Below are 24,018 nucleotides of genomic sequence, written 5' to 3'. Positions count from 1 at the left end.
GACATTGTTTCCCCATTTCTTTCTATTAACACCATGAAACACTGTCAAAGCAGGTACAGCACCAGGCATAAAAGAGAACTTCCCTCAACATCTTAGTTACACAGCAAGTCAGACCAACCACCTTCATTCACACTGAGATTGGTGAAACTTTAGAAAAGGTAACTGTTTACCGATTAGTTTCAACTGACAAGTATGAACATAAAAATATCTCTCCCACTTATAGCATTCAGAATTATGCAATACATCAGTTTGAGGTAATTTAAGGAATGCACACAAACACTGCACAGATGCTGCAATATCAACAGTCAGCATGAACATTAAAGGAAAATGGGAAATTAACTTTGGGGAAATTTAAACTCGCTATAATTTATCTGATTCAATGTGTGACCAATGCAGCGAGAGAGAAAATGTAGAGAGACATGAGAGAAAGAAATTGGAAAAGTGAGAAGTGTAGCTATTTGCAACATAAAACAAATGCAAGAGACAATGGGGAAACAAGCACAACAAGACTATGTTGAGTGAGTACAGAAAACACTCTCCTTTTAATCAGTCGTATTGGTACCACCGTTGATCTCTCAATAATAGTGATGTTGTTTCTTGATCAGTGCTCACTTCCAACAAGGTCAGAAACTTGGCCACTGACGCTAATATTTGACAATTCTGGGATTTGCAGTTTACCAGTCTCTTTTGTGAAGCAATTTTAACCGTTAATTTTGTAATAATTTTCCCAACGGTTATTGGATTCATGGAACACTTTGGCTTACAGCAATTCAGAATGAGCTTACTCCTGGACTATAGATAGTGCATGGAGGAGTGATTCTAAAGGGAACTGATTTCTGGGGAATTCATGGACAGCACAGAACTGTTGGGATTAAAGGAGGAAATACTGGAAATAAACAGCGGATTGGCCTACACCCGTGAAGAAAAGCAGCATGTTCATGTTCAGTGTACACCTCACATGAGAAGCTACACACCCAAAACAGCTTCTTCACAGCTGCTGACCGAGTTGCTGCCTGTAGCTCTATCAATTTCTGCTTTTATTTCAGATTCAAAGTTTAAAAAAAATCTTCACAGGCATTTAGAAAGGATTGAGTGATTACAATTATTCCCATTCTGCAGCTTGCACACCAACCCATTTATTACTGCATAGCGGATTTCAGCTAACTTTGGAGGCTGATATCTCACCATGTGCTCAACCAATACAGATTTTAACTTTGTATTACTAGCAAAACTGACTGAATTGAAGTAATTTACAACTACCTAGTGATTTACACAAACACCCAAAGCACTTACTAATTAATTGTAAACTGTAGTTCTTGTTGTAATGTAGGAGCTGCATCAACTAATTTATGGGACCTTACTGAATGCAAATAGCAATGAGATGACGACCTGATTTATTTCTGGTGACATTGGTTGAGGGATAAAAATTGTTCAGAACAATGGGGAGAACTCCCCCCGTTCTTATTTGAATACTGCCATGTGGTCTTTTACATCCAGTAACATTACCAGGCCTTTGTTGAAAGTCTCATTTGAAAAAATAGTGTCTTTCACATTATAGAACTCCCTCAGTACTGCATCAAAGAGTCAGCTCAGATTCTGTGTTCAAATCTCTGGAGCAGGGTCTGGACCCACAAACTTCAGAAATAAGAGTGCTACCACTAAGCCCGTCTAATTTGGTATAATTTGATTCAATTAAAGAACTGTGGGGGACATGACAAGGATACTGTACAACCAACATTTTGGTCACCATATCTGAATGTTAATTTTAACAGCTCACAGAAACTTGGAGTTGCTATCGGATGTTAAATTGGACTATTTACATTGAGTGCAATCAGAATGGAGTCCATCAAGACTGTACACATCAAGAATCATAGAATCCCTCCGGTGCAGAAAGAGGCCATTTGGCTCATCGAGTCTGCACCAACTCTCTGACAGAGAGTCTTACTCAGGCCTTCTTCACCCTATCGCTTTAACCCCACACATTTACCATGCTAATTCATCTTACCTACTCATCTTGGGTGATATGGGGCAATTTAACATGGCCATCACCATGGAGGAAGCCAGAGAACCAGAGAAAACCCATACAGACACCAGGAGAATGTGCAAGCTCCACAGAGTCATCCAAGGCCAGAATTGAACTTGGAGCTGTGAGGCAGCAGTGCTAACCACTGTGCCATCGTGCCACCCATTATTATTTAAATTCAGATTAAATCTGAAGTGACCAGGGAATGTATGATTAACAAACAAAAGTTGGGGTATTGAGACATGCATACTGTGTAGGTACATCTCAACTTCAAAGTGTTGAGACTTCCCTTTTCCCAACACAATGAAAAACTCATGGATGCTTCATATTTACATTATGGTATAGTAATTATTGGAATCATTAGATCAATACTCTTCAATTCATTAATCACAGCCAAATAATTATCTATCTGCCTAAAAAGAATACAATTAATAGATAAATGCACCCCCCCCTTGAAAAACGGAGGAATTGCACCATTAGATAAAGATGGACACAGCCTTCTGAAATGATTCAGTAACAAGTGGTGCACTCAGTTGCAACTCTGTCACACACAAGGAGGGAGCTATATTTAATATTGGGCTGGAAAGGTTGGGTTCGTGGCTCTTTACTGCATCATTTTACAGAGTGGCTTTCTTGCGCAGATATTCGATTATTTAACCACAATCTTGCTTACTCTGTGAAGTAATCACCTCATACTGGTCAACCATTTCATGCCCTCTCCCCCCCACCCTAAACAATTTCTGGACAATGAATGTCACACACACACACACACACACACACACACACACACACACACACACACACACGGTGCAAAATGCATCTTCATCAAGTCAGAGTTACAGTGTTTGCACCATTACCTTAAAATAAAAAAAATATAGGGCCTCAGACTGAGACATCTTGCTAAAAACTATTGGCTAACCGGGAGTTTCCGATTGTATGCAGAATAAGTTAAAGGTGGAAGTTAGATGGTTCTGGTCAAGTGTTTAGATGTCAAATCGGTTGGAAATGTAGGTGGTTCCGGAACTCTGCCGGTTGTGCTGCAACTGTTCAGCCAGCAGGCCATTCCGTCCGTACTGGTACTCTGTGTATTGAGGGTACAGCACAGTCCCATTCATCTGTCCTTTCTGATCAACAGACAGTTCTTGATGCTGATTTAGAGACACAAGGTCGCCAGAGGTGACTGGAAGCAACTTTCTCTTGGCTTCTTGGTTGGCGTCATATTTAGCCTGTTTTAAAAAGAAACAAAAAATGAGTGGGAATTTTTAAACATCCCTGTCCCGAGTGTCACAATCCAAACACAACATTCCCTGTCCCGAGTGTCACAATCCAAACACAACATTCCCTGTCCCGAGTGTCACAATCCAAACACAACATTCCCTGTCCCGAGTGTCACAATCCAAACACAACATTCCCTGTCCCGAGTGTCACAATCCAAACACAACATTCCCTGTCCAGAGTGTCACAATCCAAACACAACATTCCCTGTCCCGAGTGTCACAATCCAAACACAACATTCCCTGTCCCGAGTGTCACAATCCAAACACAACATTCCCTGTCCAGAGTGTCACAATCCAAACACAACATTCCCTGTCCCGAGTGTCACAATCCAAACACAACATTCCCTGTCCCGAGTGTCACAATCCAAACACAACATTCCCTGTCCCGAGTGTCACAATCCAAACACAACATTCCCTGTCCAGAGTGTCACAATCCAAACACAACATTCCCTGTCCCGAGTGTCACAATCCAAATACAACATTCCCTATACTGTCTGCCTCAATCTAAATACATCTCTGTCCCGGGTGCCTCAGTTCAAATGCAACGTTCCCTGTCCCAAGTGCAACAATCCAAACACGACATTCCCTGTCCCACACGAGTGCTTCAATCCACACAGCATTCCTTGTCCATTGTGTGTATAAAAATAGTCGGTCATGTTCACATGCAAGGATCTGACAACAGACTAGAGATCAGCAGGGCTTTGCATCTCAGTATAAACTATCAGCATGAGGAAACAGTACATTAAAACACTCTCTCATTTAGGAAAAAGAAGGCAGACTCACCTTGTTGTAGGCAAACACCCCCACAATGGCAGTCATCATCCCCATGATGTTGGTGGAGGTGACTGGGTTCTTCAGCATGATGAGCGATACTGAAATCACCATGATTCTCTTGGTGGCATTGGCCACAGAGTAGCTGAGTGGACTGATGAGGTTCAGGATACTAAAGGCAACCATGTTCTGAGCAAAGTTACAGAAGCCACTGATGAGTAGCAATATGAGTGTCCAGTACCAGTGGGAGACATCTGTCTGGAAGAGACAAGCAACAGCTCAGTGACATGGTATATGTGTCACTACATATTGCACAAAAAATGCTTTATTCTCTCTCCCACCATTAACTCCCACAAAGGTTTATATTTTCAAATTTATCTTTGACCCTTACTCCCTCCCTCTATGGCCACATAAAAACAGTGATCAAGGAGGTCCAGGAGAAATATATCTCATTAAAAGACAAGAAAACATTAGCCAGTAAAAACATACCAAAATAAAGAAATAAGTGCAAACCTGAAACTAAAGAAAAGAAAGTGACAGTGAGAGAGTGTGGCAAAAGGAAATTACAAAAAGGTTAGGAAAGAAATCAAAGAAACAATTTGGAACATTAGAAAAGCAACTACATCAAATACCAAGGAATATAAAAAGACACGCAAGAGAAAAATCAGGCTAGGGAAATGACACACCATAAACTCACAGGTTATGCCTGTGAAGCAGCAGAAATATTAAACAGTTACTTTGCCTCAGTATTTACCAGAGAGATTAATATGGCGAACATGACATTTAAGCAAGAAAGGGAAGAGATAAATGATGAACCAATCAAACAGGATAAAACCCTGTCCAGATGGATGGCATCTGCACAGAGATAGCGGAGACGAGTGCATGTATATAAAAATTCATTTGAAAATGGAATAGTGCCAGAGGGCTGGCAAACTGTGTATTTCCAATATTTAAAAAGGGAGATTGAATAAGTCTAGAGAATTACAGAGTTAACTCAAAGTTTGTCGTAGGAAATATAATAGAATCCTCACGATGTAAATGAAAAACAGAAATTGAGAATATAATAAAGACCTCAAAAGGGAAGATCATGCTTGACAAACTTGAATTCTGGAAAGGGTAAACCAGCATAATGGTATACCAATAAGGTACTGCATAACTACCTCATGACCAAGATCAGACTATGTGAAGTCGGGGACAAGTAGTGGAATGTATAGAAATTTGGAAGAAAACAGAGATTATGGGTTAAAGGTGTGTGGCAAGAGGTGTTCCACAAGGGTGGGTTCTGGAACCACTGATGTTCACCATTTGCATAAATAATACAGACTCGAGACATTTAAGGACACTAAATTGGAGTAAAATTAATAGAGGAGAGCTGTGATAAAATACAGGAAGAAATGAATAAACTTAGAGAATTGACATTTAATTGGCAAATAAGCTTCAAGTGTGCAGTGGTACATATTATTAGGAGGAACAAGGAGTCCATATACTCCTTAGAAAAACAAATGATCAATTTGCTTGAGACACAGAAGACTCTGGGGATACAGATACATGAACCACAGAATAGCGATGCAGATTAAAAAGGCCAAGGAAAAAAACAAGGTTCATTTCTAGAGGAATGAAATTGATGAATAGAGATATTAAACTTGTGTAGAACCTTAGTTAGGTCACATTTGGAGAATTTGTCTCCATATTATAAAAAAGAGGCACTCAAGGAGGTACAAAATGGAATTCCAGATGATACTGGGAAGACAAAACTGAAAGGTTATCAGGAAGAGTTGAGCAGACTGGGGCTCTTTTCTCTCCAAAAGAGGGAATGACCTGAAAGAGGTTTTTAAGGTTGTGACAAAAATTGATGGGGCCGATGGAGAAGGTGTTACACCTTTTGACCAAAACAAGGAGTCACAAATAATTCATAAGGAAAGAGAAATTTGCATTGTGTTCCTGGATGAACAATGCAGAGACTAGGAGTAATTAATCACAATAGTTGGGAAATTTAAATTAAATTAATTAAACAAATATGGTAATAAAGAGAAAGAATGGGTAATGGTAACCATGAAACTATCAAATTGTTGTTAAAAACTCATCTGGTTCACTAATGATCTTTAAGGAAGGAATCCTTACCCGGTCTGGCCTATATGTGACTCCAGACCCATAGCAAAATGGTTGACTCTTAACTGCCCTCTGAAATGGCCAATTAGCTAGCCACTCAGCTTAGGGATGGTCAATAAATGCTGGCCTTGCCAGTAACACCCACATCCTGTGAATAAATTTTTAAAAATCAATATTGATATTCACTCACTACTGAGCTGTTTACAAAAAATGCAGACACATCGACAAGGACCCAAGTTGGAACCATAAAGATGACAGCATAACATCCAAGGATATAGAGGAGTCGAAGGTGATGCATCCGTGTATCCCTCAGCACCTATAGGTGGAGCAAAGGACAAAGACATGAGCAGCATGTTTAGAGTCTAGAATCAGGGGACATAGTCTAAAAATAAGGTCTTAAGACAGAGATGAGGAGATGTTTTTCTCTTAAGAGATTTGTTAGTCTCTGGAATTCTTTTAGCCAGAAAACAGTGGAGCTGATCATTGAATTTATTCAAGGCAGAGTTTGATGGAAAAAGGTGTCAAGACTCATGGGGGCCAGATAGGAAAGTGGAGTTCAGATCCCAATCAGATCACCCTTATGAACCTGAGCATTATGTTGATGAGAACAGAAGGTAATACATTCATTTGGAAGATGGGCATTACCCATATCCAATATTCATACATTGAATGCACAGGTGTTATCTACATCATATACTAGATTCCTATTATAAATCAAGGATATAAACGTTTGTACCAAATTTATGAGTTCTGATGAGTACTGAAGGAAACACAGAAAATGCAGTAAATACTCCATATCTGGCAGTATCTCACTATAGCATTTTCTGTTTATTTCATATTTCCAGCATCTGCAGTATGTTGTTCTTTTACTGGTTATATTTTACTGCTTTATCCAAAGGACTCTAATCCAATGTTGAATCACTGCTTGGGAGTTTGAAATCTGGCAAAATACCATCAATAAATGTTTTCAGGAGATGAGTACCATTGGCTGCAAGCTGGCTTCAGACTTCAGTAATTCACATTAAGGTGCTACAGGTCATACATTGTGATATGCCAATCAGATCATAATTACCCAACAATCAAAAAATGGATCATGGTCTAGTGTGCTGGAATATGTAGTGTCCATAATTCTCTAACAAGAAAATCTGGGCAGAGATCAAAGGGGCAACTTTCAACCTTGGACAGCTATGAAATATCTTCCAAATTTCCACCACAATGAATATTAAAACCATCGTAAAATTCATAGAAATCATAGAAACCCTACAGTGCAGAAAGAGGTCATTTGGCCCATCGAGTCTGCACCGACCACAATCCCACCCAGGCCCTACTCCCATATTCCTACATATTTACCCGCTAATCCCTCTAACCTACGCACCTCAGGACACTAAGGGGCAATTTTAGCATGTCCAATCAACCTAACCCCACACATCTTTGGACTGTGGGAGGAAACTGGAGCACCCGGAGGAAACCCACGCAGACACGAGGAGAATGTGCAAACGCCACACAGACAGTGACCCAAGCCAGGAATCGAACCTAGAGCTGTGAAGCAGCAGTGCTAACCACTGTGCTACCGTGCCGCCCTCTGTATTCCTCTGTATTGCAACCCAAAACAGACCAGATTTATCACAGATCAAGAATCTTCCATATAATTCATATGAAATTAGGAACAAGAACCTAACTGTGGCATGTTCTCCAACACGCACCCTTTGTAAACTTAAGCACATCCAAAAATCCTAGCATTTAACTCACACCAGGTTTCGCTCGCCCAGGGCAGCGTTTGAAACTAGAAGAGATACCCAAGAAACCAAATTCTCCACAGGGCGAGTCACTTGAATTGGCCAGGATTCAGTTACAATTGAAACAGCTAGATATCAAAATAGAAGAAAATTTAAAAAGCTTGAAATGGAGGAAAGTAATAGAGAAATGCAAATAATGGATTTGGAGGTTAAAGAAAAAGAAAGAGAGCATTCCAAAGGGAGCTGACAGAAAGACAGGGGAAACAAAACATAAGAACATAAGAAATAGGAGCAGGAGTAGGCCATCTAGCCCCTCGAGCCTGCCCCGCCATTCAATAAGATCATGGCTGATCTGACGTGGATCAGTACCACTTACCCGCCTGATCCCCATAACCCTTAATTCCCTTACCGATCAGGAATCCATCCATCCGCGCTTTAAACATATTCAGCGAGGTAGCCTCCACCACCTCAGTGGGCAGAGAATTCCAGAGATTCACCACCCTCTGGGAGAAGAAGTTCCTCCTCAACTCTGTCTTAAACCGACCCCCCTTTATTTTGAGGCTGTGTCCTCTAGTTTTAACTTCCTTACTAAGTGGAAAGAATCTCTCCGCCTCCACCCTATCCAGCCCCCGCATTATCTTATAAGTCTCCATAAGATCCCCCCTCATCCTTCTAAACTCCAACGAGTACAAACCCAATCTCCTCAGCCTCTCCTCATAATCCAAACCCCTCATCTCCGGTATCAACCTGGTGAACCTTCTCTGCACTCCCTCCAATGCCAATATATCCTTCCTCATATAAGGGGACCAATACTGCACACAGTATTCCAGCTGCGGCCTCACCAATGCCCTGTACAGGTGCATCAAGACATCCCTGCTTTTATATTCTATCCCCCTCGCGATATAGGCCAACATCCCATTTGCCTTCTTGATCACCTGTTGTACCTGCAGACTGGGCTTTTGCGTCTCATGCACAAGGACCCCCAGGTCCCTTTGCACAGTAGCATGTTTTAATTTGTTTCCATTGAGATAGTAATCCCATTTGTTATTATTTCCTCCAAAGTGTATAACCTCGCATTTATCAACGTTATACTCCATTTGCCATATCCTCGCCCACTCACTCAGCCTGTCCAAATCTCTCTGCAGATCTTCTCCGTCCTCCACACGATTCACTTTTCCACTTATCTTTGTGTCGTCTGCAAACTTTGTTACCCTACACTCCGTCCCCTCCTCCAGATCATCTATATAAATGGTAAATAGTTGCGGCCCGAGTACCGATCCCTGCGGCACGCCACTAGTTACCTTCCTCCAACCGGAAAAACACCCATTTATTCCGACTCTTTGCTTCCTGTCGGATAGCCAGTCCCCAATCCACTTTAACACACTACCCCCAACTCCGTGTGCCCTAATCTTCTTCAGCAGCCTTTTATGGGGCACCTTATCAAACGCCTTTTGGAAATCCAAAAACACCGCATCCACCGGCTCTCCTCCATCAACCGCCCGAGTCACATCTTCATAAAAATCCAACATGTTCGTCAAGCACGACTTTCCCCTCATGAATCCATGCTGCGTCTGATTGATCGAACCATTTCTATCCAGATGCCCTGCTATCTCCTCTTTAATAATGGATTCCAGCATTTTCCCTACTACAGACGTTAAGCTGACCGGCCTATAGTTACCCGCCTTTTGTCTCCTTCCTTTTTTAAACAGCGGCGTAACATTAGCCGTTTTCCAATCAACCGGCACTACCCCAGAATGCAACGAGTTTTGATAAATAATCACTAACGCATCCACTATTACCTCTGACATTTCTTTCAATACCCTGGGATGCATTCCATCCGGACCCGGGGACTTGTCCACCTTCAGTCCCATTAGTCTACCCAGCACTGCCTCTCTGGTAACATTAATTGTATTAAGTATTTCTCCTGCTGCCAACCCTCTATCGTTAATATTTGGCAAACTATTTGTGTCCTCCACCGTGAAGACCGACACAAAAAACTTATTTAAAGACTCAGCCATATCCTCATTTCCCACTATTAACTCCCCCCTCTCGTCCTCCAAGGGTCCAACATTCACTCTAGCCACTCTATTCCTTTTTATATATTTATAAAAACTTTTACTATCATTTTTTATATTAATTGCTAGCCTAGCTTCATAGTCTATCCTTCCTTTCTTTATCGCTTTCTTAGTCTCTCTTTGTTGTTTCTTAAATTTTTCCCAATCACTTGTTTCTCCACTATTTTTGGCCACTCTGTACGCAGCTGTTTTTATTTTAATACTCTCCTTTATTTCCTTCGTTATCCACGGCTGGTTCTCCCTTTTCTTACAAAAGGCAAGTGAATGAGAAGAAAAACAAAATGAAAGGGCGTTCAAAATGGAGAAGTTAGCAAAGGAGGAAAGAGAACAGGAAAGACTGAATTACAGCTTAAAAGGCTGACAATTAAAGAAGCAACAGCAGAAGGTGAGAATCTGTTTCCAGGCAAGAACCCAGTGGGGAGATGTTTACATTTATGCAAGCTCTTCCAAAGTTTGTGGACAGGGATGTGGTATTTCATTTGAAAAGGTAGCTAAACAAATGAAATGGCCAAAAGAAATCTGGACATTTTTATCACAGAGTAAATTAGAAGGTAGAGCTCAAAATGTGTATGCAGTACTGTCAGAAGAATCTGTAGAGTATGATAAAGTAAAGAAAGCTATCCTGCTTACAGATAAATTGGTTGCTGAGACTTACAAGCAGAAATTGCAAAATGTGAGGAAACAGCCTGGATGAATCTATATTGAATTTGAAAGGGCAAAGCAAAGTCATTTTGACCATTAAAGGTAGCGATAACATACAAAGCTCTTAAGAAAAGAATTCTCTTGGAGGAATTTAAAGATTCACTTCCTTCTGTGCTGATCAATCTTTGATGGTGACTAATGATACAATTTGTGTTCCAGATAAAGCATTAATTAGAGATATTAATGGGATTTATGAACCAGTTTCTTTGTACAAAGTCGATTTAAGAAGTGACTTGGTACAAGGAATGGTTGCAGTGGGGATTATCCCTAAAGTACCTACTGAAAGGAAAGATTTTATCCTGGGTAATGATTTGGAGACAATAGTGGAGACTAATGTGGTGACAACTGTATTGCAGTCGGCCGTTTATCTTAAACAATTTTTAAAAACTCCTGTAGTCAAAAATGAGACTTATTAACAAGCAATTGAAGGAAAATCTGATTAACGTAGAAAACCAACTTTCACGCAAGGAAGTGGAGTTTCTTACTGAAAAAGGAGGAAAAAGAGCAATTGAGAATCAACCATGGAAAGTGGAATACTTGACTGAGGACTTGGAACTTAGTGGCTCCATTATTTTATCTAGGCAAAATCTAAGAGCTGAATTTCAAAGCCACCTCTTTACCTTCTTGGAGAAGATGTTCTGAAGGGAGAAGCAGAGGGTGGCAGCAAGTGCACTAACAAGTCCCCAGACATCGAAGGAGAGTTCAGTCACTGTCGCCAAGAAGACTCCAGATATTATAGGGATCAATGACATGTAGACCTGCCAGGAAGGGAATTCAACAGTTAGGACATGATTGAAAGTTACACATAAATAAACCAAATCCTGGTAAAAGTCAGTTCCTTTGACCGGAGAATTAATTTCCATTGAGAATTTCGTCAACTATTCTTTATGATGACCTTGGACATGGAAGCAGTACAGCTATGAAATGTATTTCTTTAAAACGGCCTGTGGAATCTGTAATTGATTTTGAGAATGTTTAAAAAGGATTGAGAACTTGTATCAATTTGTAAAGGGATTAATTGTAATTTTCTTGATCAAGAAATATTGGTCCATGTGATCCAGTGACCCTTCATCAGGAAGCAGCACCAAAGGGAGTTAATATATGAAAGCTGTGTGGCTAGCAGCTGTATCAGAGGGGAGAATGGAGAAAGCACATTTTTAAGAGCTATGCGTGGATGATGCAGTTAAACAGGACAAAAGCTGAAGACAGGGTTAGAGCAGGGGTAGTGAATTAGGCAACTTTACTGCTGCTGCTTCAGTTTTGCCAGAGATTACTAAATCATTTAATAGGGTGCATTAAAGAGATCAAATAAAAGAACCTCTGAGCAATCTGTCATTAACCTAAGAAGGTTCTGGAGGAGTGTGCCGTTCTGGAGATTCCGTCCGGGAACCTTGAATGGAATATGGCTGCTGGTGAACTCAGGGACTGAATTGATGAGTGGCAAAGTGAGAATTCCTATCAGAGGCTGATTTATAGAACTTTGAAATGCAGTGTCACATTTCTGCAGGGAGCAATGGAGGCGTTTGTGTAAGATGTAGCTTTCTTGTGTTGACTATTTAATGTGAAACTTACTTTTTTATTTGAATTAATTTATGTTTAATTTACATCAATTTATGTTAAAGTAAAAATTAAAAGTGAAATCTTGTTGGTAATTTCTTCATTTGGGAGTAATTTGACAAAGTTGAAATAAATAAAGTTTTTTTTGCAGTATTTTGCTTTTATTTGATAATTTTGGTTCCTGGTTTCCCCACAGGGGTTGTTACATTTGATTTAAATCAAATACTGAAAGTGCAGTATTGACATCTTAAAAAGCCTAAATTATCCCTTTGTTACAACTTGATCTTCTGCAACATAATCCAAAATGTTGTATCCTACCCCTGTTTATAAATATTCTTTATGGATTCATTATGGGCGGCATGGTGGCACAGCGGTTAGCACTGCTGCCTCACCGCACCAGGGACCCAGGTTCAATTCCTGGCTTAGGTCACTGTCTGTGTGGAGTTTGCACGTTCTCCCCATGTCTGCTTGGGTTTCCTCCGGGTGCTCCGGTTTCCTCCTACAGTCCAAAGGTGTGTGGGTTAGGTGGATTGGCCATGCTAAACTGCCCCTTGGTGTCAGGGGTCTGGCTAAGGTAAATGCATGAGGTTATGGGATTGTGGTTGGTGCAAACTTGATGGGCCGAATGGCCTCCTTCTGCACTGTAGGGTTCTATGAGTCTAAGACATCAATGAGCAAGTTGACTCCAATTATCAAAATGCCTAGCTCATAACTGTTTAGCGTGAATAAGATGATGTGCTTCTTGTGAGACCTTTCATTTATGGAAGCAGTATAAGTTTCCCAAAGGTACTTGTACCAAAGTGAGTCAGCCATCTGAGAACGGTACAAGCTTTCTTCGTGCAAGTTGTAAGCATCTGTACAGAATAGGCAAATGCTAGTTACAGTCACTGAGACTGCTCTTGGGTTACCAGGGTATTCTGGAATAGTGCACCTTTCTTCCTCTAACAGTTAAATGCCTGAAGCAATTATACTGGTGGCACCAGTTCAAATAGAAAGAGCTCAACTGCCCTTCTTATTGAGAGCAGCACAGAGTTTGAAAAGGGAGAGAAAACAATGTGTGTGCAAATTCCCACAGAATATCATAGAAGGAGCTTGTAGAGCAAAATCACTTATTGTCCTCATCCAGATTAAGAATTTGATTTAGAATATAGTTTACAATTGTAGACTTATTTATCCAAAGTTATTGGCATTAGTTTTCCTTCGATGATTTGGAAGCTGTCTGGAAGTGAGCTGGAAAAAAATAAATAAAACCCTCAACAGTTCCTATGAATCTCAGGCCCACTTACCTTCATAGTTTGCTTCTCCTTCATGATGATACGGGACAGAAGTACCACCCAAATAGGCATGGTGGCCTTGACTAAGGAGAGAAACAAAAGGGAGGGGAGTTAGAATCAATTCAACTCAATCGTACCATATACCTGTATGGAGGTCAGGTTCATGAGGGCAACATTAAAGTATAATGGCTCATCAAAATACCTACATTCTGCATGTATCTGGTGCTAGTCTTTCACTACGTCCACACACACATACCAGAGTCAACAAGTTTAAACATTTCACATGCATTGAAGCATCTCAGCTTGAAGGAGCCAGAGGAATTTGCATGACTGGATGAAACAAAAGGTGAGTGAGCGGCAGGGCTACTAAGAACCACATGTCGTAGTGGCTACAAGTGAACTGAGGTTGATTGGGATTGAGCTGTGGCTCAATGGCAGTTACCCTCCCCTGGGTCAGGAGATTGAAGGATATTTTGAAGAGGGCTCAATAAACTGTGCTTGTTGAAACCAAAAATTATAAGAATAAAAAAATTGAATCCATATCCCAATTGAATCATTGGTGCTAAACCTCTAGTTGGGGGGTTCCTGAAGTTCCCTATGCTTTCAGATCTAAATCCTCCAATAGTCAGTGAAGAGAGATTTGAGATAGAAAGCAAGATACATGTTTTCTATTTGGAGGGTTCAGAGGCTTTGGAATGCACTAATAAAGTTATAGGGCAGCACGATAGCACAGTGGTTAGCACTGCTGCTTCACAGCTCCAGGGACCTGGGTTCGATTCCCGGCTTGGGTCACTGTCTGTGTGGAGTTTGCACATTCTCCCCGTGTCTACATGGGTTTCCTCCCACAGTCCAAAGATGTGCGGGTTAGGTGGATTGGCCATGCTAAAATTGCCCCTTAGTGTCCTGAGATGCATAGGTTAGCGGGATTAGCGGGTAAATATATAGGAATATGGGGGTAGGGCCTGGGTGGGATTGTAGTCGGTGCAGACTCGATGGGCCAAATGGCCTCTTTCTGCACTGTAAGGTTTCTATGAAAGTTAGTGATTAAAACAGAGTTCATGGGTTTGAAAGGGGGGGATGCTGAAAGGATGTTCCCTTTCCTGGGGGAATTGAGAACTAGGAGGCACAATTTCAAAATAAGCAATCTCCCATTTAAGACGGAAATGAGAAGGAATTTCTTCTCTCAGTGTCGTTAGCAATTGGAATTCTTTCCCCCAGCAAGCACTGGAGGCTGGGTCACTGAATATATTCAGAATTGACCTGGACACAGGTAATTTTTGATTGACAAAGGAGTCAAGGGTTATGGGGACAGGTAGGAAAGTGGAGTTAAGGCAATCAGATCAGCCATGGTGTTATTAACTGGCAGAGCAGTTCAAGGGGCTGAATGGTTGTCCTAAATATATCACTTTTGCTGGGTCAAAATCCTGAAACCGTCTCTCTCCAACAGCACTGAAGAAGCACCTTTATCTCACAACTGCTGCCATTCATAGCAGAAGCTCATCACCTTCTCAAAGGCAATTAAGAATGGGCAATAAATGCTGGCCATGTCAATGATACCCACATCCCTTGCTCCAGTCAACTTTACAAGTGGATTGGCTAATTCACAAGGATGCCTGATGATTTGCTATGTTGGCATGTATTGCAACGTGTGAAAATGTAATCTAAGATGGGAACTGTTTAAATTCCACTTATAATTAATCATCTACATTCAAACATTCACGTCATGAAGAAATTATTTGTCCAAATCTTATTGGTCCAAAATCCTGTTAGATATTCCCTCTTGGCTATAACCTGTCAGTTTTCAGTGTATGGAGATGCTGGCGTTGGACTGGGGACTTCTTGAAGGAGCAGCAAGCGCTCCGAAAGCTAGTGGCTTTTGCTACCAAATAAACCTGTTGGACTTTAACCTGGTGTTGTGAGACTTCTTACTGAGTTTTCAGTGTTCCAGATGAGTATGATCTAGTGGTACAATTAAAAGTTATTGAAGTATTTGGGCAGCAGCTAAATACTTTAGGGGTAAAGCGTTAGCAGGGTTGTGGTATCACTTTACACCAGGAGTCCACTTGTCTAACAGTGAACTTAATTGTTTTAATTCGCTAAAATAGAACAATGTGAGCAATCTCCTCCTTTATTCTTGTTGGCTAACCTCCGTTTCTGCTCCTACTGAAATGGCTGGGGCTCAATTTTAAGAGGCTAATTCTTCCCAGTGGATTGAATTTGCACACAGCGAATCATATCTGTTATTGGGGATGATATAAATACTGTAAGTAGGAACGTGCCAATAACAATAAAATCACAATAGCTTCTTTCTGACTGATTGTCTTCCACTCTCTACTAATTCTTTTCATCATTATGTCCCTCTGGCTTTCACACCAAGTCTCGGTGACTTTTTTTCCCTCCTGCTTCACCACCCAACTCCTTACTCTGTTTGTCATTCATACTCGTTTCCCCTCATTTCCTCCCCTCTACAAGCCCAGAAAGATTTGGGAGGCAGGCTCAAGATTCGGACCTTCAACAGGGACACAAGCAATCGCATCTTTTTCCATGTCTCTTCTCATTATGATCCTGAAGGTCCCTTTGGAAAAGTCAAACTATTCCAAAAATACTCATCAGTGTACAGACAGACCAGTCCCGTTACTGGACAGCAACTCCCAATCCCAGCACTTGTAGAAACATAGAAACCAGAAACAGGAGTAGGCCATTCGGTACTTCGAGCCTGCTCCGCCATTCATTTTGATCATGGGTGACCATCAAATTCAATATCTTGTTCCCGCCTTCCCCCAACATCCCTTGATAAAGCCCCAAGAGCTATATCTAATTCCTTCTTGAAATCACGCAACGTTTTGGCCGCAACTACATTCTGTGGTATAGAAACATAGTGGTATTCATTACTGTAATATAGGAAACAGGGCAGACAATTTACATGCAGCAAACTCCCACAAGCAGCTGTGCAATAATGACCAAATAATCTGTTATGTGATGTTGAATATCGGCCTGGACACTGGGGATAACTCCCCTATTAGTCTTCAAAATGGTGCACACAGATCTTTTACATGAATGCAGGGCGGCATCTTGTTTTAATGTCTCATCCAAAAACACAGTACCTCTGACCATGCAGTACTCTTTCAGTGCAGCATTACACAACTGTGTCAGCCTTGACTTTATTCAAGTCTCTCTTGAGTGGGACTTTCCAATTCAGAGTCAATTGAACCCATACAAAACAGCCCCACCCTACTCAATCTTTCCTGATAGTTTCACACCCTCAGTCAGAATAGGGAGCGAGTTTACTCGAGTCAAGAGGTTGGTGGCAGAATGTTACGCAAGAAGGGAGGTAACACTGTGGGAGTTGGACTCGATAGCCAAGGAAGATGCGTCACTAAGGTGACCAAACAGGTGGAACATGTTAACCTGCAACTCCTTCCAAACATGCCAATGGCTGGTGGTAAGAGCGGGAGAGACTTCAGGATAGCCACGTTTAATGTGGAGTGACGTTCCTCAAGCTATGAGCCCCTGGCGATAGACTAAACATAGAAAACAGGTGCAGGAGTAGGCCGTTTGGCCCTTTGAGCCTGTACCACCATTCAATATGATCATGGCTGGTCACGCACTTTCAATATCCCACTCCTGTTTTCTCTACATGTTCCTTGATCCCTTTAGCCGGAAAGGTCATGTCCAGCCCCCTCTTGAACGTATCTAACGAACTGGCCCTAACAGCTTTCTTTGGTAGAGAATTCCACAGGTTCACAATCTGAGTGAAGAAGTTCTTTCTCATCTCAGTCCTGAATGGCTTACCCCTTATTCTTAGATTGTGACCCCTAGTTCTGGACTTCCCCAACCATAAGACACAGGAGCAGAATTAGGCCACTCAGCCCATCGAGTCTGCTCCGTCATTCAATCATGGCTGATATTTTGCTCATTCCCATTCTCCTGCCTTTTCCCCATAACCCCTGATCCACTTATTAATCAAGATCCTATCTATCTCTGTCTTAAAAGACGCTCAATGACCTGGCATTCACAGCATTCTGCAGCAAGGAGTTCCACAGATTCACCACTCTCTGGCTGAAGAAATTCCTCCTCATCTCTGTTTTAAAGGATCGTCCCTTTAGCCTGAGGTTGTGCCCTCTGGTTCTAGTTTTTCCTACTAGTGGAAACATCCTCTCCACGTCCACTCTACCCAGGCCTCGCAATATCCTGCAAGTTTCAATAAGATCCCCCCTCATCCTTCTAAACTCCAACGAGTACAGACCCAGAGTCCTCAACCGTTTCTCATACCACAAGCTCTTCATTCCAGGGATCATTCTTGTGAACCTCCTCTGGACCCTTTCCAAGGCCAGCACATCTTTCCTTAGATATGGGGCCCAAAACTGCTCACAATACTCCAAATGGGGTCTGACCAGAGCCTTACACAGCCTCAGAAGTACATCCCTGCTCTTGTATTTTAGCCCTCTCGACATGAATGCTAACATTTCATTTGCCTTCCTAACTGCCGACGTTAACCTTAAGAGAATCTTGAACAATGACTCCCAAGTCCCTTTGTGTTTCTGATTTCCTCAGCATTTTCCCATTTAGAAAATAGTCTATGCCTCCATTCCTCCTTCCAAAGTGCATAACCTCACACTTTTCCACATTGTATTCCATCTGCCACTTCTTTGCTCACTCTCCTAACTTGTCCAAGTCTTTTTGCAACACCCCCGTTTCCTCAATACTACCTGTCCCTCTACATGTCTCTGTATCATCTGCAAACTTAGCAACAGTGCCTTCAATTCCTTCCTCCAAATCGTTAATGTATATTGTGAAAAGTTGTGGTCCCAGCACTGACCCCTGAGGCACACCACAAGTCACCGGCCGCCATCCTGAAAAAGACCCCTTTATCCCCACTCTCTGCCTTCTGCCAGTCAGCCAATTCTCTATCCATCCATGCCAGGATCTTACCCGTAACACCATGGGCACTGAACTTATTCAACAGTCTCCTATGCGGCACCTTTCCTTCTGGAAATCTAAATAAATCACGTCCACTGGTTCTCCTTTATTTAACTTCTTTGTTACCTCCTCAAAGAACTAACAAATTTATCAGACATGACCTCCCCTTGACAAAGCCGTGCTGACTCAGTCCTACTTTATCATGCACTTCCAAATACTCTGCGATCTCATCTTTAATAATGGACTCTAAAATCTTGCCAATGACCGAAGTCAGGCTAACTGGCCTATAACATTGGGAACATTCTTCCCACATCTAGCCTGTCCAGTCCCATCAGGATTTTATATGTTTCTATGAGATCCCCTCTCATTCTTCTAAATTCCAGTGAGTTCATATGTCAGACCTGCCATTCCGGGAATCAGTCTGTTGAACCTTAGCTGGACTCATTCTAGTAAGAATGTCCTTCCTCAGACAAGGAGACCAAACTGCACACAATACTCAAGATGTGGCTCACCAAGGCCCTGTAGAGCTGCAGGAGACTACTCCTATACTCAAATCCTCTTGCAATGAAGGCCAGCATGCCATTAACTTTCCTCACCACCTGCTGTACATGCATGCCAACCTTCAGCGACTGTTCCACCATGACACTCAGGTCACGTTGCACTTCCTCTTTTCCTAAACTGCCACCATTCAGATAATAATGTTCCTTCCTGTTTTTGCCAAAGTGGATAACCTCAAATTCATCCACATTGTATTGCATTTGCCAAGTATTTGCACAGTCAGCCTGTCCAAGTCACCCTGCAGCCTCTTAGCATCCTCCTCACAGCACACACTGCCAATCAGCTTGGCGTCGTCTGCAAATTTGAAAATACTACATTCAATTCCTTCATCCAAATCATTAATGTATATTGTGAATAGCTGGGGTCCCAGCCCTGAACCTGGCAGTACCTCACTAGTCCTTACCTGCCACTCTGAAAAGGACCCATTTATTCCCACTCTCTGCTTCCTGTCTGCCAACAAGCTCTCTATCCACGTCAATACATTACTCCCAAAACCATGAGCTTTTGCTCACTAATCTCGTGTGGAACCTTGTCAAAAGCCTTTTGAAATTCCAGATACACACCATCTACTGGTTCACCCTTGCTCACTCTACTGGTCACATCCTCAAAACATTCCAGGTTTGTCAAGCACAAACATGAACTAACAACTACATTTTGTACATTTGTTTTTTATACCATTGGAAGGCGGCTTAAGAAAAATTTAGCATTCCTTTTATGAGCACATGAATTAGGAACAGAAGTAGGCCACTCGGCCCCTCCACCCTACTCTTCCATTCAATAAGATCATTGCTGATTGAATTGTAATCTCAACCCCACATTCCTGCCTATCCCTGATAACCTTTCACCCCCTTGTTAATCAAGAATCTTTCTTGCTCTGCCCTAAAAATATTCAAAGATTCTGCTTCCACTGCCTTTTGAGGAAGTGTGTTCCAGAGACTTTCAACCCTTAGAAAGAAAGCGTTGTACATCTCCATCTTAAATGAGTGACCCTTATTTTTGAACAGTGATCCCAGTTCTAGATTCCCCAACAAGAGGAAACATAATCTCCACACTCACCTGTCAATATCCCTCAGGATCTTAAAGGTTTCGATCAAGTCACCTCTCACTCTTCTAAACTCCTAAACTCTTGTGGACACAAACCTAACCTCTGCTACCTTTCTTCATAAGACAACCTGCCCATTCCTGGTATTAGTCTAGTAAACCTTCTTTGAACTGCTTCTGATGCATTTACATATTTCCTTAAATAAGGAGACCAATATTGTACACATTACTGTAGATGTTGTTTCACCAATGCCCTGTACAACTGAAGAATAATATCTCTACTTTTATAATCAATCCCCCTCACAAAAAACATTAACATTCTATTAGCTTTCCTAATTACTTCCTGTACTTGTATACTAGCCTTTTGCGATTCATGCACTAACGATACCCAGATTTCTATGTTCCTCAGAGATTTGTAATGTCTCGCCATTTAGGTAATAAACTTTTTTATTCTTCCTGCCAAAGTGGATAATTTCACATTTGCCCATATTATACAACATTTCCAGAGTTTTGCGCACTCACTTAGCCCTACTTACGCCCGCTTCACAATTTACTTTCCTCCCCATCTTTGTTTCATCAGCAAATTTAGCAGCTGTGTCTTCAGCCCTTGATCCAAATAATTTATATAATTTGTAAAAAGTTGAGGCCCCACTACTAAACCATGTGGCACATCACAAGTCACATCCTGTCAACCAGAAATAGACCCATTTATACCTGTTTCCTGTTAGCTAGCCAATCTTTTATCCATGCCAATACGTTACCCCCATGAGTTTTTATTTTGTGCAATAAACGTTGATGTGGCACCTTATCAAATGCCTTCTGGAAATCCAAGTACAGGACAGAAACCAGTTCCCCTATAGCTACAACATATGTCTCCTTCAAAAGAACTCCAATAAATTGGTTAAACATGATTCCCCTTTCACAAAACCATGTTGACTCTGGCAGACTGCCTTGAATTTTTTTCCAATTGCCCTGCTATCACATCTTTAATAATTGCTACTAACAATTTCTCTATGACAGATGTTAGACTAACTAACCTTTAGTTTCTTGCTTTCTGTCTCCCTCCCTTTTTGAATACATTTGTTATCTTCCAGACTAATTGAACGTTCCCTAAATCTAGGGAATTTTGGAAAATTAAAACCAATGCATCAATTATCTCAATAACCACTTCTTTCAAGACGGTAGTCCACCCAGGCCTGGGGATTTGTCAGCCAGCAAACCCTATAGTATTCTCAACACCACTTACTTTCCTGGTTATCATAATTTTCTTGAGTTTCTTCCTCCCTTTCCATTTCCAAATTTACAGCTATCTCTGGGATGTTATTCATATTCTATACACTGTTTAATTCATCTTCCACAGGCCAACTTTCCATCATCAATTTCCCAGACGCACTTTCTATCGAACCAACACTTACTTTTGTTAACTGTATCAAACCAACACTTACTTTTGTTAACTCTTTCCTTATTTTTATATATATATCAGTTGTGGGACATGGGCATCTCTGGCTGGTCAGCAGTTATTGCCCATCTCTAGTTGCCCTTGGAGAGCAGTTGAGAGACAACCACATTGCTGTGAATCTGGAATCACATGAAAGCCAGGCTAGATAAGAACGGCTGACTTCCTTCCCTAAAGGACATTAGCGAAACAGAGGAGTTTTTCCAACAATCGAGAAGGAAGGTTTTTCCTTCCTTATCTATATTTTGTCATTCTTTGATGTTCTTTATATTCCTTCCAATCACATGATCTACCACATGCCTGCACAAATATTTGTTTTCTTTAAGTTTAATATGGTCTCATTCTTTTAGTTAACCACGGATGATGGACCCTCCCCTTGGAATTGTTTTCTCATTGGAATGTGTCTATTGCATGTATTCTGAAATATCCCTTTAAATGTCTACTACTGAACATTTATTGATCTCTCTCTTAAGCACATTTACCAGTTCACTTTAGCCGGCTCCGCTTATAATTACCCTGATTTAAGTTTAAAATACTAGTTTTGGACTTGCTCTTCTCTTCCTCAAATTAAATGTAAAATTCAATCATGTGACCGCTGCTACCTAGGGGTGTCTTTACTATGAAGTTATCAATTCATCCTATCTCATTGCACAATACCAGGTCTTCTATCTCATTGCTCAATACCAGGTCTAGTACAGTCTGCCTTCTGGTTGCCACCAAAATGTGCAATTCTAAGAAATTCCCTCGAAAACATTCTATAAACTCCTCATCTGCTCTATCTTTGCCTATCTGATTTTCCCAATCTATGTATAGAATAAAATCCCCCGTGATTATTGTTGTACCTTTCTGACAAGCTCCCATCATCTCTTCCTTTAACACTCTGTCCTATCACAAATTTACAATTAGGTGGCCCATACACCACTCCCACAAGTGACTTCTTGCATTTTTCATCTCAACCCAAACTGCTTCTACATCCTGGTTTCCTGAACTTATATCATCGCTCTCTAATGTGCTAATACCATCATTATTTACCTGAGCCACCCCTCCACCGCTTCTTAACTTCCAGTCCTTCCTAAATGTCACATGCCATTCAATATTTAGGTCAATCTATGTCATCATGTAGCCATACTTATGTAATGGCAATCAGATCGCACTTATTAACTTCTATCAGTTCAAATACAGAGCCTTTAGTTTTGTCCTATTATTATTTTTGTAGCAGCTAGTCTTACCTGCTTATTTATTCATAGATTTGTACTCTGTCCCTTCCTGCCACGGTCTGTTTATCATTTCCCATATTAGTATCTTTCTCTCCTTTCCCTGCAGTAGAGTAAGAACCAATCCTAAAGTGAGGAAAGTAGAAAAGCGAAGGGAAACAAACACCACCACCCACTCTTCATCAAACTCCCCCACTTACCAAATTCCAAGCTTGCACTCCATTTGCTTAGGTTGCAGGACTTGAACTGAATATTAACTACTCACCTCCCACAGCTCAGAGAGTTTTTACCATGTCTAAACTTCAAGAAAGAAATAACTTGCTTACACAGTACTTTCCAGTTACTGCTAATAAGACTAGATTAGATTTTAAGAGCAGAATTTAGGAACAAGATTAGCACTTTAAACTCTCCCACTTATCAAATTCTAAACTTGCATTCAGTTTTCTTGCTGTACACCTTTCTCGAGTACCTAGATAGAGTCTGGACTTTCATTTATATAGCACCTTTCACAACCACCACTCAGCGTTTTACAAAACAAAGGTTTCGAAGTGTGGTCACCGTTGTAATGTAGTGATGTGGCACCCAATTGGCACATCGACGCCACAAAACAGCAATGTGATAATAACCAGATAATCCATTTTTGTGATGTTGATTGAGGAAGAAATAGTGATCAGGACACTAGTGATAACTCCCCTTTTCTTCGAAACAGTGCCAACGGATATTTCATGTCCACATGAGGGGGCAGACAGGGCAACAATGTAATGTGTCATCCAAAAGTTAGTACCTCTGACAATATGGCACATCCAATACTGCACTGGTGTATTAGCTTCGATTTTCCTGGAGTGGAAATGGAACCTGGGACCTGTAACTCAGAGAGGTGGCAGTGCTACTAATAGAACTATGTGAATGAAAGCTTTTTTTAAAAAAAGATTGAATTGACAGTCAGTGTGTTATATAGGTAGAGTAATGAATTATTATTACAGCCATCGTGCAAAACTGTTTTGCAGCAAAGTGATTGAGAAAACTTTATTCTTGGTGGTTAGTAATTACAGATAACATGAGTCATTAAAAAAAGGGCTGGTACTTGAATGTTGCCAAAGGACTTATACATCCTGGTGTTAACATAAAAATCAATAGAGAGAATTGCTTACTCACACAGCTTTGAATAAAACCAGGCAAGGCTTTTCACAAAACCAGGAGCACAAGGAATTGGAGGTAACCTATTGAACATGGGTAGCGAATTAGTTAGGAAGATGACGACAGATTAGGGATGATGGGTCATGTACTTAAACTGGCAGGCTGTGA

At 41.1% G+C, this 24,018-nt stretch overlaps 1 protein-coding gene across 1 annotated transcript in view; it reads right to left on the bottom strand.

Moving 5' to 3' along the window:
• Positions 1 to 519: 519 nt before the first annotated feature.
• Positions 520 to 24,018, bottom strand: part of slc35e1 (solute carrier family 35 member E1) — a 42,773-nt gene continuing 19,274 nt past the window's right edge. Inside the window, exons 2-6 of the mRNA XM_078198067.1 lie at positions 13,537 to 13,607; positions 11,314 to 11,451; positions 6,371 to 6,496; positions 4,084 to 4,329; positions 520 to 3,249 (exon numbers count right to left, since the gene is read on the bottom strand). Of these exons, the coding sequence (XP_078054193.1) occupies positions 3,007 to 3,249; positions 4,084 to 4,329; positions 6,371 to 6,496; positions 11,314 to 11,451; positions 13,537 to 13,607 (824 nt within the window). The 3' untranslated portion in view covers positions 520 to 3,006. The remainder of the gene's footprint in view (positions 3,250 to 4,083; positions 4,330 to 6,370; positions 6,497 to 11,313; positions 11,452 to 13,536; positions 13,608 to 24,018) is intronic.

Source organism: Mustelus asterias, chromosome 26, assembly GCF_964213995.1.
Source record: "Mustelus asterias chromosome 26, sMusAst1.hap1.1, whole genome shotgun sequence".
Taxonomy (NCBI): Eukaryota; Metazoa; Chordata; class Chondrichthyes; order Carcharhiniformes; family Triakidae; genus Mustelus; species Mustelus asterias.
The sequence above is the reverse complement of the archived record's forward strand: the minus strand, read 5'-3'. Positions and strand labels throughout refer to the sequence as shown.